The sequence below is a fragment of the Melopsittacus undulatus genome, chromosome 6 (genome assembly GCF_012275295.1).
Source record: "Melopsittacus undulatus isolate bMelUnd1 chromosome 6, bMelUnd1.mat.Z, whole genome shotgun sequence".
Taxonomy (NCBI): Eukaryota; Metazoa; Chordata; class Aves; order Psittaciformes; family Psittaculidae; genus Melopsittacus; species Melopsittacus undulatus.
Window position 1 is genome coordinate 6,265,901 of NC_047532.1, and position 14,983 is coordinate 6,280,883.

General features: G+C 44.2%; 1 protein-coding gene across 2 annotated transcripts in view; it reads right to left on the reverse strand.

Moving 5' to 3' along the window:
* Window positions 1-2,621: 2,621 nt before the first annotated feature.
* Window positions 2,622-14,983, reverse strand: part of MSN (moesin) — a 42,021-nt gene continuing 29,659 nt past the window's right edge. The window contains exons 3-13 of one of the 2 annotated variants that reach the window (XM_034063752.1): window positions 12,906-13,001; window positions 12,095-12,369; window positions 11,569-11,652; window positions 11,077-11,223; window positions 10,537-10,633; window positions 9,336-9,499; window positions 8,762-8,892; window positions 7,931-8,091; window positions 7,426-7,518; window positions 6,777-7,010; window positions 2,622-5,825 (exon numbers count right to left, since the gene is read on the reverse strand). In XM_034063752.1, coding sequence (XP_033919643.1) covers window positions 5,661-5,825; window positions 6,777-7,010; window positions 7,426-7,518; window positions 7,931-8,091; window positions 8,762-8,892; window positions 9,336-9,499; window positions 10,537-10,633; window positions 11,077-11,223; window positions 11,569-11,652; window positions 12,095-12,369; window positions 12,906-13,001 — 1,647 coding nt within the window. In that variant the 3' untranslated portion in view covers window positions 2,622-5,660. The remainder of the gene's footprint in view (window positions 5,826-6,776; window positions 7,011-7,425; window positions 7,519-7,930; window positions 8,092-8,761; window positions 8,893-9,335; window positions 9,500-10,536; window positions 10,634-11,076; window positions 11,224-11,568; window positions 11,653-12,094; window positions 12,370-12,905; window positions 13,002-14,983) is intronic. The other variant, XM_034063753.1, reaches the window with a different exon arrangement.

Genomic DNA, 14,983 nt, shown 5'->3' on the forward strand with positions numbered 1-14,983 from the left:
TGCCACTGCAGCCCTCCGCAGGCAGAAGCACACTCAGATTGCAGAGACACCAGCCCCAGCCCCTCTGACCACTGTTAAGCTTCAGTCTTTCCATGGGCTGGCTCAGCAAACACATAGGAACAAGGCAGGCTTGCATCAGTTCCTTCAAGCTGAAGATGCTCTGTGCAAACAGCTCTGACCAGAAGAGCTCTTCTCTACACCTCGTGGCACCCAAGAGACCCTAGATGGGAGGTTTAAAACTACAGTATTAGCCTGCTGCCTCCTTGAAAGCAGATTAAAATAATAAGATTTGATCTATTTGATAAATACAGGGAGGAAGAAGTTTCTCTATGAAGGAGAATCAGAAGGAGCAGGAAGCATCAGAACGGGCAGCCTGTCCTGCAGCAAAGCAGCCATAAGAGCAGGAGAGTAAAGAAACAGGATTCACACACAGGTCAGAAACCACCCAGCCTCTGTCCATGAGCAACCCGCAGCATATGCAGAAAGGGTAACGGGTGTCATCAGGCAAGCAAATGACCACCCATTTGCTCCAATACTGGAGCATTTAACCAAATCAGTGCTCGAGACTCAAGTGTTTGACCCAGGTCTTAGATACTGCCTCATGGAGGCTGGAGGCTTAGGGGAGACTTGTAAATGTGCCTCAGGTTCTATGTCTCAAACAAGAGGACCATCTGACCACTCTGACCATTCTCTCCATGCTCAGCAGCCTTCTGAGGATCACCACAGTGAAGGAGCAAGGGGCAAACTTTCCCCACTGGAAGCAAGAGGGCAGTGATGCAGGCAGAGGGGAGCTCACACTGCAACAAGGAGCCAACACAAATCCACAACAGGGCTTCTTGTCAGCAGCCACCTCTGGCAATGCAGCTGCTGCCTGGCTGGGTGAAGGCCACTGAGAAGTTACATTGCCCCAGCCAAGGCCTTCACTTGTAGATGCTTCTCCTTCAGGCAGTCAAGGATGCTTCAGAGATGGATGGGAGGGCACCACTGCTCCATGTGAGGTATAGACAGCCTTCACCGTAACTTCCCAGTTCAAGAGCAGTATATCCTACATCCCCTTGACCCTTCACTCAATCTTGATGATTGAAGATCAGGCCTGGCTTTAAAAGATGATGCACAACCACAGACAATAGGAGTCATGGGTGCTTGTAATTTTCCAACTAGAACTGCTCATCAGAAAGCTGTATTGACAACTACTCAGGAAGTGCATTCCCAACAGAAGGTGGAAGTACAGCCCCTTCCAGGAGCTCCCAATGTCCCTTCTTGCAGCCTCTGCACTACTCTTTCCTTAACCTCTACTCATTCTTTCCTCTACTTTTCCTTATACCCACTTCATTCTGCCTGAGAATGTCCATCTTAAATCACTATTAACTTCCAGAGACCCATAACTTGGTACTGGATATTCACTTAGGCACTGATCAGCCTTTAATGCTTTGCTTTAGGAGGCTTGCCAATTCTCCTGTTAGTTATATCTGTATTCAGTTTGTCTTTGAAGAAATGGAAGTGCAAAGGAATGCCATGAAAGCCAGGCCACTCCAGCAGAAAAGTAATCCAGCTGCAAGCAGAAGCCCCAGAGACTCCAGAAATTTAAGCATGAGCTCAAAGATATGGACCATTGAGAAGCAAGGGCCATAAAAGCCAAAAGAACCCCAGCTGTGAAAGCAACGTTCCCAGATCAATGCAGTCTTCACTTGAAGGCTGCAGTAGCATTGAAGCACACATGCAATTCCTCCACTGGTGTTCAGGAGTTTGAAATCCTGGAAGGAACAAAACCCCACCTATGGAAGCTGGATCCATGCCATGCCTGGTGGGGATTGCAGAAGTATCCATTGGTCCACACTTCATGATTTGTTTATAGACAAGTTGAGCTTTCTCCCCTAGCTCCAGATCTCTGAGCACTAACATGTGCTGATGAAATCTCTGTCTCATTCTGCAGTGCAGAGGCTCTGCAAAGCCCCTCTTCACAACCACATAGGAAGCAGCTACACAGAAAAACCACACAGTTCATTAGTAGAAAGGTAGCTGTGCTCTGAAATCACTGGATCCAACCCTGAGACCTCAGGAAAACAGGTAGAGATAAGATAGTCACAGTAAGGTAGCTGCAAAACAAATAGGGTTTAAATCCCTGGTACAGGGTCAGGGCAAGACAGACCCAGGAGGATGCTGGAGGCAAGCAGCATCATCGAGGACCAGCCACGCTCTGCATACTAACCTTGCTGTGTAAGCTAATGGGCATGGAAGGGGCATGGTAGGCACTCACTGGTGGCAAGTTCCAGCAGCAGTTCCTCCTCCATTTGACCATTCCATTTGCAAGTTAAACACAATATAATTTTTTTGTATATCTATATAAAATATATATATGTATATATATATATATTTATATCTATATAAAATATAGATATATATATATATATATAGACTCTGTCTCTACAAAGAAACATGAATTTCCAGGCAGGGAAAGGGATGTTAGTCAAGCTGTTGCTTTTCAGGATGTAAGATCTCCTTATTTGCAAGGGTGCTACAAGGCTGACCTCTCAGGAACCACATGGAAGACCGGTTTAGCCTGGAGACAGAGCACCACGCTCAAAGCATGCCTTAAGTAACCAGCCAGACACCATCTGTTTAATTTCTCTGAACTTTATTGGCACTTTAGGAAGAAAAGGGTATGGATTTTAACAACTCCTCCAAACAGGAAAAAAAATGCCTTAATACCAAGGTTCTGTCTGCAGATAAGCACATGGACCCATGAATTACTCCATAACCTTAAGGAACTGATGTTTTATTATAATCCAGTAAAAAGACTGGTCAAAAACATAATTTACAGCAACCAAAAAAAATAAAACAAGGAAAAAAAACACCAAAAACCAAGCCAGGCAAACATTTGATAAAGTACTTCCCCCATCCCCAAGAGGAGCAGTTATCCAATGAAACTGGAACATGGAGAGGAAGAAGAACAATTCACTGTATTCTAACAAATAAAAAACCGTGTCTACAAATCTCACCATAATACTGAAAGCTTCTTACATTAGTTTTCTTGCAAAATATCATTTCTTTACAATACAGTATACATTTCCAAGGGAAGGAGGACCACAACCATAGCCTCCATCCCAGGACTAATATTTTCTAATTGTGCATAGCTAGAAGTATTGAAATCAAATATCATTAGATACCACTGGAATATAATACTGGTTAAGAAGAAGGCAGGGCTGAAACAACTACAAAGAGTTAAGTAGACTCACTGGCACAAGCCGTTCTATTCCTATATTGGACCATTTGGAATCAGAACGATTAAAAAACCCTATAAACAGAAGTCATGCCAGCATCATAATACATGATCTCAGCAGTGTGGTGTGACCCAGAGCAAAAAAGGTTTACTGGTTTATTATTTGAACACATATTCCAGGCACCATACGTCAGCTTGTTAGGAAGCTGCTAAAATGTAATAAAGGCTTTTCTCACCCCAAAATGCATCAACAGTTGCAATGGACAGAGCAGAAGTGCTGAGAACCAGCTTTAAAGCACCAAAACAGAAGTGTAAAGGTTGTCTGCTCCCCCAGTAATGAGACTCACATAGAGCCAGTGCCAGTAACCCTTCAGTACAGAAATACACCCATCAGTTCCAACAAATTAACTGCAATCTTTCATTTGTGGGTTTCAAACTACTTTGGCCAACCATGTCGTGATCCCCCAAAACCATGTTGTGTCCAGGGAAGAGAAGGGGGCTTCTACATGACCTCCCTGGATGTTCCAAAGGCATCCAGGGTTAGGAACATGCTAAGCTATGCTCCTAACAGAGGTTGGCTGGTTGGCATTTGTATGGATCTCCACACAGACTTGTATTGCTTCCAAAACATAATACAGCACTGGTAAGGTTGAATCCAACAGCCCAAGGAATCCTTGGGGAAATACTGCAGTTTATTAACACTATCAGGAACATTTCTTTTTGGCACAGTCCCCCTTTACCTTTCCCATAGAGCAAGGAGCTGAAAACGCTCCAACATTCAGATGTTTTCCTTCTATCACCACTAGCAGTGATACCATACAAAGGGGGAATCCATAAAACTGAGAAAGTCACAAGATTTAGGATCATGCTAGGCAAGAAAGTAAGTCACAGGCTAGCCTGATGACCTCCTATGGAGACAGGCTAACCCAAGGAGGGCAAAGCAAAGGAGGACTCCATTGTAGGTGGAATCCATTCTTAAGAGGCCTCTTCCGAAGGTTTACATTTCCTTCTATGAAGGATCAAGGCAAATATCCAATTCAACCCTGAGCGTACATGGCTGTTTCCTCCCCAGAAATGGCAGGAAGGATTCTGGCTAGCTACAGCATGGATAGCTTGGAAGACAGGAGGTGATGGGTAATACAATAACTGGTACACATGGCTCTTGGGACCAGTCTCACAACCACTTCTAACAGACAAAGCCTTCTGTTCTCAAAGCTACAAAGGGGCAAAGCATCCTTCTGGGGAAGGAAAAGCACTCAAGTCAGGGAGCTGGCAGAATGCTAGTGAGGATTAAGGCAGCAATTGGACAAGTATCTCAGGATCCTCTCACCTCAAATGCTGCTTGAAGCCAGGAAGACAGATATAGTCTTGTACATGACCCAGGTAAGAGTATTTTTTGGTCCCCAGCTGCTGATCAATTTTCATGATTGCATCTAGTTTAAACTAAAGATATCTGAGCCACAGTAGAACTAAACACAGTCATAAGGCACAAATGACTATGTGTTAAAAAGGCCTCTTATGGAAAAACCTGAACTTGTATTCACAGGACTAGAAATATCCTGGTTCAGAATGGGAAAATACAGCTACAAAAATGTTCAGTCTTCAGTCCTTTTTTTACCTACCCCTTTAGGTTTCCATTGGCAAACCCAAAAAGAAGGCAGTGGTTTTTAGCTATCTCTGCCTCACTGGTTACATTCAAGTCAGACAAATGACAGTGAACAAAGCCATTTACCAGAGACAAAACTTCTGGAAAGCAGGGAATTCAAGGCTCCAAACCACACTGCATCAGTGGAAATATTCCAAAGGCCTCTGCATGATTAGAAATTCAAAATTCCATCATTAAACAATAAAGACAACACCAGCAGGAACAACACAGAATCTGTTTGGTCTGCTTATGTTTGAAGGACAAAAGCTTTGGTCTTTTAGGAAGTCCGTATTTATCTCTAACCCTTCTTCCCAAGCTCCATCCTCCCCTTCTCAACTACATGATTCAGACCCTGTATCATCAGAAATTCAGACCCTGGCTACTAAGCTTAATACTGAAGCTTGCACAAGTTAGTAGGAAGGCACAGTGTCAAACTTAGCACTTTACTGTACATAATTCAGTGAAAGCATCTGCTGGCCTCTTCACCCAGCGGGAGAGGACAGCAACACAGCCACTTCAGTAAGGAATGCAAAACTACATGCAGTGAGACTTTACCCAAAGCCAAGCAATTTCAGATTTGCCCCAGTACATCTTTGCTTCAACAAGCCACCCCAGGAAGATGTAAATACTATTCTTTCTTCTGTTGCTTAACTCCAGCATTTGCCCAAAACTTGATAAATAAGACCATGGTCACTCTTCTGTAGTGGTTCCAGCGTAGCACGATTAGGAGTGAATGATGGGAGAGGATGGGAAAGAGAGGAGAAGAGAGTGCAGGGCAGCAGGTGCAGGGAGAGTTTACATGGACTCAAATTCATCGATGCGCTGCTTGGTGTTGCCCTGCCGAATCTGACGGAGGGTCTTGTACTTGTCTCGGCCTAGACGCATGTTCTCAGCGTGGATCATATCATTGGCTGTCTTCTTGGTTTCATCCCGAGCATTTGCCAGCTCTGAGGAAAGAGCCTTCAGAGAAGGGAAGCAGATAGCAATGGGTTAGCACATACCAGACACAAAACTGGACAAGGAGGTTTCTTACTGACCCTCCAAAAGAGTCAGTATCTATAGAAACAGTTAAGCCTGAATGTTTACAGCTCCAGGCAACCTGCTCCAGCTGACCCTGCTTGAGCAAGGAAGTGAGACTAGATGATCTCAAGAGGTCCCTTCCAACCCTGTGATTATATGGAGCTGTTAATATCTCTCCCTGGCATTTGAAGGTAGAAGCCATCAGGCAGTCTATCACCCATGTACTTCAAAAAGTGAAATGGAGGGACCCCTAAAGACAAGAGCATCTTGCAGGATGCAAGCAGTTACAAGGCTTCTATCACAAAAGCAGCTTGATGCAGAAGATAATCACTTTGCTGTGCATAACTATCACAGCATGATGCAGAACAAGCAAAGCCTGATGCAAATCAGGCAACTACAAGGCAGTGTAACAAAAAGCTTGGAGTCAACACCAGAACACCAGAGTTCCATACGGGAAAGCGGCACAGCACTGACCTCTCCATCCTGAGCCCTAGTGAGCTGCTTTCAGGGTTTTGTAATGCAACCCAGACACACAGGACAGTTACAGACAGCTGCTTGATAGGAACTGGACCAAGTTCTCCAATTCATTGCATCCAGGGTTATGAACAGCTGTCAGATGGCTGGCAAGACTCATGCAAGCACACTGCATCCAACAGATGCTGCTTTTTGGCACTGCTTGAAAATGCTTCACTACTCACAGTGAAATGGAAGTCAAGGAGACAAGATCTGCCTCTTTGCGCAGTGGTTAAGCGGCTATCTGACAAGATCACAACCATCCCTCTTTCACCCCTTCCTTTATTCTTTTAAATACAGTAAATACCAGCTGCAATTACTGGTAACACAGCTAGAAGCAGCCCTCAGACACACACCCTCTCTGCTGTGACTCCTTACCTTCAAGTGCTTCTGGACCCGTTCGTTCTTCTCCGCTTCAGTGGTGCGTTGTTCCTCACTGCGGTCCTTGATGGTGGCCTCTGACCGCAGCTCAGCACTGGCTTCTGCTGCGTTCTCATCCTGCTCATCATCATGCTCATTCTCAGCGTGCATGGGCTCAGTGACGTGAGGGGTGCTCATGGCAGTCTTCAGCTCCTCTTTGGTCTTTTCTAGGTCCTCCTGCACCATCTGTGCCTGCAGCAGGACATGCCACTGAGTTAGCCAATATAATCCTGAGTGTATGAGTCTTCTTGCAGAAGCACATAGAAACACTACTCAGTGCTTACAACAGGAAGACTTGCCACTAAGGCACTATGGTCCATTGCTACTCAGCCACAATCATTTGCAAAGCTTCCTGCTAACATTTCTGAGTTCTGAAGAATGCTTCTAATTCATTGAAAATGAGCTATAGGCATGATTAGTCAAAGTATTGCTATATGGAGTTAGAATGGCAGTCATTCCATCAAGAAAAGTAAAGCTGGGTATTTACAAGGGCCTCAAGCTCGAAGACATTCAGACTAGTGTTTTCTAGTGTAGTAGTTTGGGTCACAACACAGAAGGAAGAGCAGCTCCATAAAAAGTACTGCTGTTTGCCCAGATTCTATTTTACCTTCTGTTGCCACTCGTGGGCCTCGCTCTCTTTCTTCTGCCTGGCCAGCTCCAGCTGTGTGATTCTAGCTGTGAGTTCTGCCATCTCAGCAGCCTGCAAAAGAAAGGCTTTTGGTGGGGACAGAACCAAAGTACGTGCTAAATAAAACATTCAGTCAAAGTCCTGACTAAAAGCAGTATCTCCATCATCTTTCCAATAAGAAACTGTTTCTGTAAAGTTCAGTCCAACCAATATCTCCATGATGCAAGGGAAAACAAAACCACAAGAAAAGGAATTAGTGAGCTCTACACTCTCCTCAGCATCACATATGAAAAAGGAAAAGAGCACAATTCATATTTACTGTACAAATGAACTTGCATTCAGGTACAAGACCATCTGCTTGAGGCTATAAATTAAGGAATCAGAGTATGCTTCCTTACTATATTCATAGCCTGGTTTGCTTGAAGAGCTTAGATGCTTACCCTGTCACTATTCTCCCTATCCAATTTTCAGTTCACACACTTACCAGCTGTTCCTGGGTCTTTTGTTGATCGTGGGATGCTTTCAATAGGGCCTCCTTTGCCTCTTCTGCTTCTCTACGTTCTTTAGCCAGTTTCTCTGCTTCCTCCTGAGCTCGTTTCCTCTCCTGTTCCAGCTCCATAGCTCTGCGGGTTTGTTCTTCCAGTTCTGAAAGCATAGGGGAGAACGTTTGAAGAGATCAAGTAAAGAATAACAGTAGAAGAGGAAGGTGCCTTTACATCTATGGCCTGGATGAGGGTTTTCCCTCAAGTAAAGGAGAGATGGAAGCAACTGTTCCCTTTCATCTCCTTCATATTGCAACTAGAGATGGAAGGCTAAGAGACAGGCCTATGCAAAACTAATAGATTACTTGCCCAATTCATTTGTGAGGAAGTACTCATTCCAAAAATGTCAACCTTGGAAGACAGAAGCATACAGTATTTGCTTGAGCAATATCACACTGTAACACTGGCCGAGCAACCAGACAGTAATCCCACCAGCAGAGTACTGGCTGGTGTTACCCCAGCTACATTTTAATTCCCTTTCCTTATGTACATGCTGGGACAAAGCTTCCAGCCAGCACATTAACAACTGCAAGGTACCCTTGCTGCCAAAGAGTCACCTTGGCTGCCACTCATCTCTAATGCAAGTCTTATTTCACCAGCTGTATACAGAAGGCTTACATTTAGCTTTGGAACGATAAATCAGGACCCTAACACCAGTTAGTACACAATACTGGAGAGCAAAACAGCCAAGATGCTCATAGCTACACTCTTCTCACTACACCCTTCTCACTCAGATTATGCATCTAAGGAAATACTGGAACATTTCATGTTACCTTGCTGAGCTTTCTTGGTTTGCTCCTCAATTTGCTTGAGTCTCTCCATTAGCTCTTCCTTCTCACGTTCAATCTTCTCCTTCTCCTTTTCTGCCAACTCCCTCTTCTTCTTCTCATTCTCCAGCAGGGCTCTGTTAAGAGAAAAATCATAAAGCCATTTCAAATTAACAGCTACCCAGATTGGAGCACTCCTAGTAAAGCCATAAGCACCAAGAGATGTGCACTGCAGCACACAGCTTATGAATTTTATTCCACACGTGCCCCTTTATAGCAGTGCAAAAAGAAAACACTCTGCTGGCATTTATCTCAATGACAAGTTGGTAACAGCAATGCTATAAGGGAAAGCTCCTTATATCAAGATCCACATTAGTCTTGTCAAATGGACAGGCAAATCTTTAATTCCAAGGAAGAGACTGTGGGTCACATTTGTGATACATGCCATTTCCATCATCCCAGTAAGATCTACTGAAGCACAAAGCAACCTGCACTATTTTTGGTGCTGCCAGCAATTTATACCACATAATGCTACTGTGCAGTGGTCAACCAAGTCCAGGTTACTCAGAACCCTACCAACCTCTCCATTTGTTTCTGATGCTTCTCTTCCCGAGCTTGTGCTTTCATCTGCTGCACCTCAATGGTATCTGGTTTACGTCTGCGCATGTAGAGCTCATGGTTCCCCATACAAAGTGCCAAGATTCGTTTGTTAATCCGTAACCGAGGGGCATAGAATACAAAGTCCTTGGGACAAGAAAAAGGCAGCATTAGACCTGTTCTTTTAGCATAAGGAACCCCCTGTATATGCAATATGCTACAAGACCCTGAGCTCTCTGGAACTGCTCACCAAGTTTTCTTAATGGCATCCAATTCATTGGTAGTTAAACACTTATCTTTCAGGAATGAATTTCAATCCAAGAAATACATACAGGGTGTAAGTGCCCAGCTTGTTGTTACAGTGTGCTGGGTTTCACTGTAAAGCATCCTTAGCACAAAGTACACAGCAACTTGGCTTCACAGTTTCATTACAAACATTATCAGGAGCTGTCTTACCAGGCACACTGAGACTATGACTTTTCCCACCTTTCTTCCCACACAATAACTTAATGCAACCTTCTGACCAGCCACACCAAGTGTAATGTTTTGTCTTAGGCCAGAAAGGATGTTAAGCATTATGTCTAATGGATAAATAACTGTTCTATTAAAAAGGAGCAATAGTGGCAGGGAACTGCTTCCAAGCAGCAAAGCAACAAGAATCAACAAAAGGTATCAGCTGATGCAGGAAATTAATAAACCTTACAGATGAAACCAATTACATTCAGTCTAAATTTGCAAGGAAACGCTCTCCCAGCAAACCCCACAAAATAACCTGAAGCTTCAGCTTCAAGCAAGGTGAAAAACTGCAAGAGACCATCCCAGGCACTACTAAAGCCAGCTGCAAAGGAAGCATTCATGTTAATGTAGGTGTCTCACATCCTAATTGTATTATTGGAGAATGTGAACACAGTCTTAGGAGAATCAGAGACCCTAAGCAAAGAGCTTCTCCCTGGCACTGACTTTGAACAACTTAAGGTTATACTCAAAATTCCACCCTCCTAGCCAGAAACATCCCAGTTATCACCCTACTGCCATTAGACCCATTTGGTGCATACTGCCCTGAACAGATCAGGTAGTAGAGCACTGCTTAAGTCAGCCTTAACACTATTATGAAGAGACTGGGGGGGGGGGGGGTTAATCATTCAGCTAAGCCACCAAAAACTAGTTTGAATGTTGCTTCTTACTGGTGCTTTCTTGTCAATAGGCTTGATAACAAATTTCTTGTCATTGAATGAGATATTTCTGATCTCACTCCAAGGGAATCCAATTTTCGGTGTCAGCCTGCAGAAACAGAAAGCAAAAGGAAATAAGAGCCCCAAATTCTTGACTTACAACCTAAAGCTCAAAATTCAAGCAAGTCTGCCCTCATATTTCAGTACTCTTACATCAACTGGAATCAGCAAAATCAGTCATGTAAATGAACTATAAACATAAGCAGTTTTTCAATCCCACTTTTTTAATGGAAAACAGAACTGAAGAATGCATCTGTGGCAGGAAGACTAGGGACACAACTAAAACTACCTTAATAGCATTTGGCAGTTTCCTATATGTTTTGGTCCAAAGCAGCACATGTTATGGATCATTCTGGCAGCGTGAAGGCACAGCCAAGAAAACGGAAATTGTAAAGTCTAGTTAAAGATCTGAATTCCAGAAAAGTTTAATTTTGAATGCATTTACACTTGAAAGGAGCTAAAAGCAATGATGAGGAGAGGAGGGTTTACTACCTGTCATTCTGCTCGTAAATGTTGAGTCCAAGAGCATCTACGCCTAGCCAGAGTTCAGAGCCCTTCTTGTTCTTAATGCTGAAGTAGTTCACACCATACATCTCCAGGTCCTGCGCAATTTTCAGGTACTCCAAGACAGCATCTTCTCTGCAGCATGCAAAAAGAGAGCAGATACTATTTAATAAGTCTATAAGCCACTAGAAGAAGAGAGTGTTATCTTCCTACATGGGCAGAGCAGCAACAAGCTGCAAAGGTTCCAAGCACCACCCTAGTAGATAATAACAAACTGTGCAAACTCAGTTTTGTTTTAGCAAGAACAGCCAGATGATGTGCACTAGAGATGGCAGAAGCATGTGAACCTGGGTATACTGAGCAGAACAACCTGAAGAATGCTAACTCCTCCTGAAGCATGCCACAGATATTTGTATGCATTCATACATTACACACTAGCATTTACCACTAAATACTCCAGTTTCACACTGCATCGGTTACCTAATCATTCCTCGATGCTCCTCATGCCACACCTGGATCCTCTCCTCCCATTGGTCCTTGTTAAGCTTGTGCTGCTCGAGAACTCTAGAAAGAACACACAAGACATTTAAAACCAGCCACTGCCTTTATGCATAGTCACAGCACTCCTGAATTATGTTTCATTAAATACTCCACTGGCATCACATTTTCCCCACAAAGGTCTTCCAGGAAATACAGTTTTATTATAAGGCTAGAGACACAACGGTCAGTATGCAAACTTCTGACAAATGACAAGTTGCATTCAGTTGTGCTTCTCCTTGTAGCAACTATTTTGGTTTGGAGCTTCTCTCACTACTTCTGATTAGAGTTTCTTCAGTAGCAATAGGATGTTTAAGATGAAAGCTCTTAATTACATGAATACTAACACCAGTCCTCAGAGTGAAACAAGGCTGTATTTTATTCTGAACATTCCAATCAAGACATCTCCTACCCCAAAGAATCCCAAGCCCTTTAAAGCAAAGATCTGAGGCTACCCAGGTTCACTCACCTCTGTGGGAGCAGTTTGTCACTAGCAAGGTAGCCAGACTTGTGCACCTCTTTGTTGAAGTCTCCGTATTTTGACTGGACAGCATAAGAAGCCAGAAGGACAGCTGTTTCAGGAGGGCAATAAATGTCATCGTTCAGAATTGCCTCCTTCACTTGAAGGAAGAAAAGGCGCTGTGTGATGTCCTGGATCAGCTCTTCTGCCACATCCTCTGGGTAGAACTTGGCACGGAATTTGAAAAGCAGGGGGCTTTCTTTACGTACGTCCTGTGCTGTTACCTGGAACAGAGTTATCACATTTTATAGCCTACATACCAAGTGAAGGGCAGCGGGTTTACAACAGCAAGGCAAGCAGGCATTAGGAAAAAGGAAAAACTCTCTTTTCCAATGCAGAAGTGAATGGGCAGAAAAGCAAGGGTTTTGAATCCCTTATTGCAAATACCTCATCACCTCTTGCCACGGGACTTTAGACAAGCCACTAGTTATGATCAGTGCTAGGTAAGTTACTTTCCAGGTTTCTCTCCAAGATGCTCACATGAGCACCACATCAGCACATTAACAGAAAGGATAAGGGATCTGCCTGGATAACAAGCAGGACTAGATGCAGGAGGATCAGGTCAGACACCGTGACTCCTTGTATCTTGGGGAGGGGGTGCATAGACTGAAGGAAGGCAACACCAACGCACTACTCTTATGGTACTCCAGGGGTATGGAGAGGCAAGACCAGATCCCTGACAGAAGCAAAGAGACTGAAGTTGCCCCTGCACTCCAAGAGAAGGGAACCCAGGCCAAGTGAAAGCTCGGAGCAAACATACCTTTTTGTTCAACTTCAGCCATGTTGAGAAGCCCTTGGTGTCCTGATACTGAAGTCCAAAAAACCAGACCTCTCTTAGACCAATTGTCTTGACGACCTGCAAGAAAGATGATTAGTAAGAGCCCAGCCAGGCAGATCTTGCTGTTCAAGGCAAGACAGGACAAGGGGTAATGGGTTAAAACTTAAACAGCAGAGGTTTAGATTGGATATAAGGAAGAAATTCTTTACTGTGAGGGTGGTGAGGCACTGGAATGGGTTGTCCAGGGAGGTTGTGAATGCTCCATCCCTGGCAGTGTTCAAGGCCAGGTTGGATGAAGCCTTGGGTGATATGGTTTAGTGTGAGGTGTTTCTGCCGATGGCAGGGGGTTGGAACTGGATGTTCTTAAGGTCCTTTCCAACCCTAACTATTCTATGATTCTATGATTCTAAGTTCAGACAAACACAACCAGTGCTCTAGCCTTCTACCTCCCCTGCTACAGTGCACAAACATGGATAATGCGGCATCTGAGAGGGGTCAAGTGGGAGACATATTGTATTTTTCCCTCTCCACCATCTCTCTATGGCTTGCTGCTATTTATAAACAACAGCTAGGACACAATTTTCTTCAGCTAATTACAAGAGACAACATTTGTAGCCAAAATACAATGCAACAGCTCTGAAAGGTGCAATAGCTGCCAGGAGTCAACAACACAGCTCCACTTTCAGGTAACCCCTCACTTACCATGCAAATGCACCACTCCTAGGAAAGCCATGAATCACCTGCAAGGTTGTGTCCTACTAGGCTGTGCTGGTTTAAGATCTGTATTCTACTCTACCAATAGCTGTGGACAAACCTTCCATGCAGCTCTTTAATAAGTGACACCATTAAGACGTACTGCAGTGGGGGATGCTATTCCTATCCCAGGACAAAGCTGCCACAAAAATTAACTACATCATTAGATAAGCTCTCTCCTCGGTCATTTCCCTAGCACACCATGGGTGCTGTGTAAGTAAGAGTTAAGGTTTTAGGGACATACTGTAACAAGAGACAAGAGTCTCATGGAGGGGCAAGACTGTTGCTCTATAATGTTACTGCTGGTAAAAAGGAGGGGGATGAAGGTTTCTTGATGAAGACTGTTCACTACCATAAGACCACCGCTCTGTGCCCTGGCAAGTCTGGACCATGCCACAGCACGCAGCAAGTCTAGAAACTTAGGTTCCCCCACATCTCTCCTGAACCCACAGTTGTCCTCATACCAGCACTTACCTTCCCCTCCATTACTAGAAAAGGAATGGGAAGGGAGAATACCCTTGTCTTTGACACAGCACCTAAAGTACAACACTCCAAGCTGATTTTACACCCACTCACCCATCAGGCTTGCTCACAGCTTCCCTCCTGGGAACAGGACAGCAGGGTATGAGCCTTGCTCCAGGAAACCCACTGCCTGATCACAGAGTCCCCTCTGCCAGGTAAGCTGAGGTCATTTTGTACTGCCTTGTCTCATGGTTTATGACTTCTCCCCAAACGCCTACTTCCTTTTAAATTACTTTAGGAAACCCTAAGGATGCACTCTGCTCCCTTGTGATGTGGTCTCCAGCTCTGGTGGATACACTATAGCAAGGACAGGTTCCCAGCAAACACATCACTATTTAGATTCTTTAGGGCTTGGATCAGACATTTTTTCTTGCCTTACAAAAGCAGCATTAGGGCTCCAGTTCTTTTTAAGCCCCAAACCCAAATGGAGCTTTCAGCAGAGGCATGCCATTAGTCGCACACACAGAATCATGTACTCTATATACATCATCCCACAAGAGCCCATGAAATTATTCAGCCTGTCCTTGACTGAATACAAACTGGAGAGCTGGCCTAGAGCCCTTCTAAACACAGGGGAATGTGGGGCAAATAAACCTTCACTTGTGGGTATCACACACACAGCTATCTGGAGAAGAAAGTTTGCTGTATGTTTTGAAAGCACAAGGTAGGAGAAGAGGAAGAAAGGCTGTCCAGAGTCCAAGGGAAGCTGTTCTCAGCAGCATTAACATCTGAATGGGTTGGAAGCTCCCCCCTCAGCTGCATGTGTCTGCCTGACTCACTTCCAT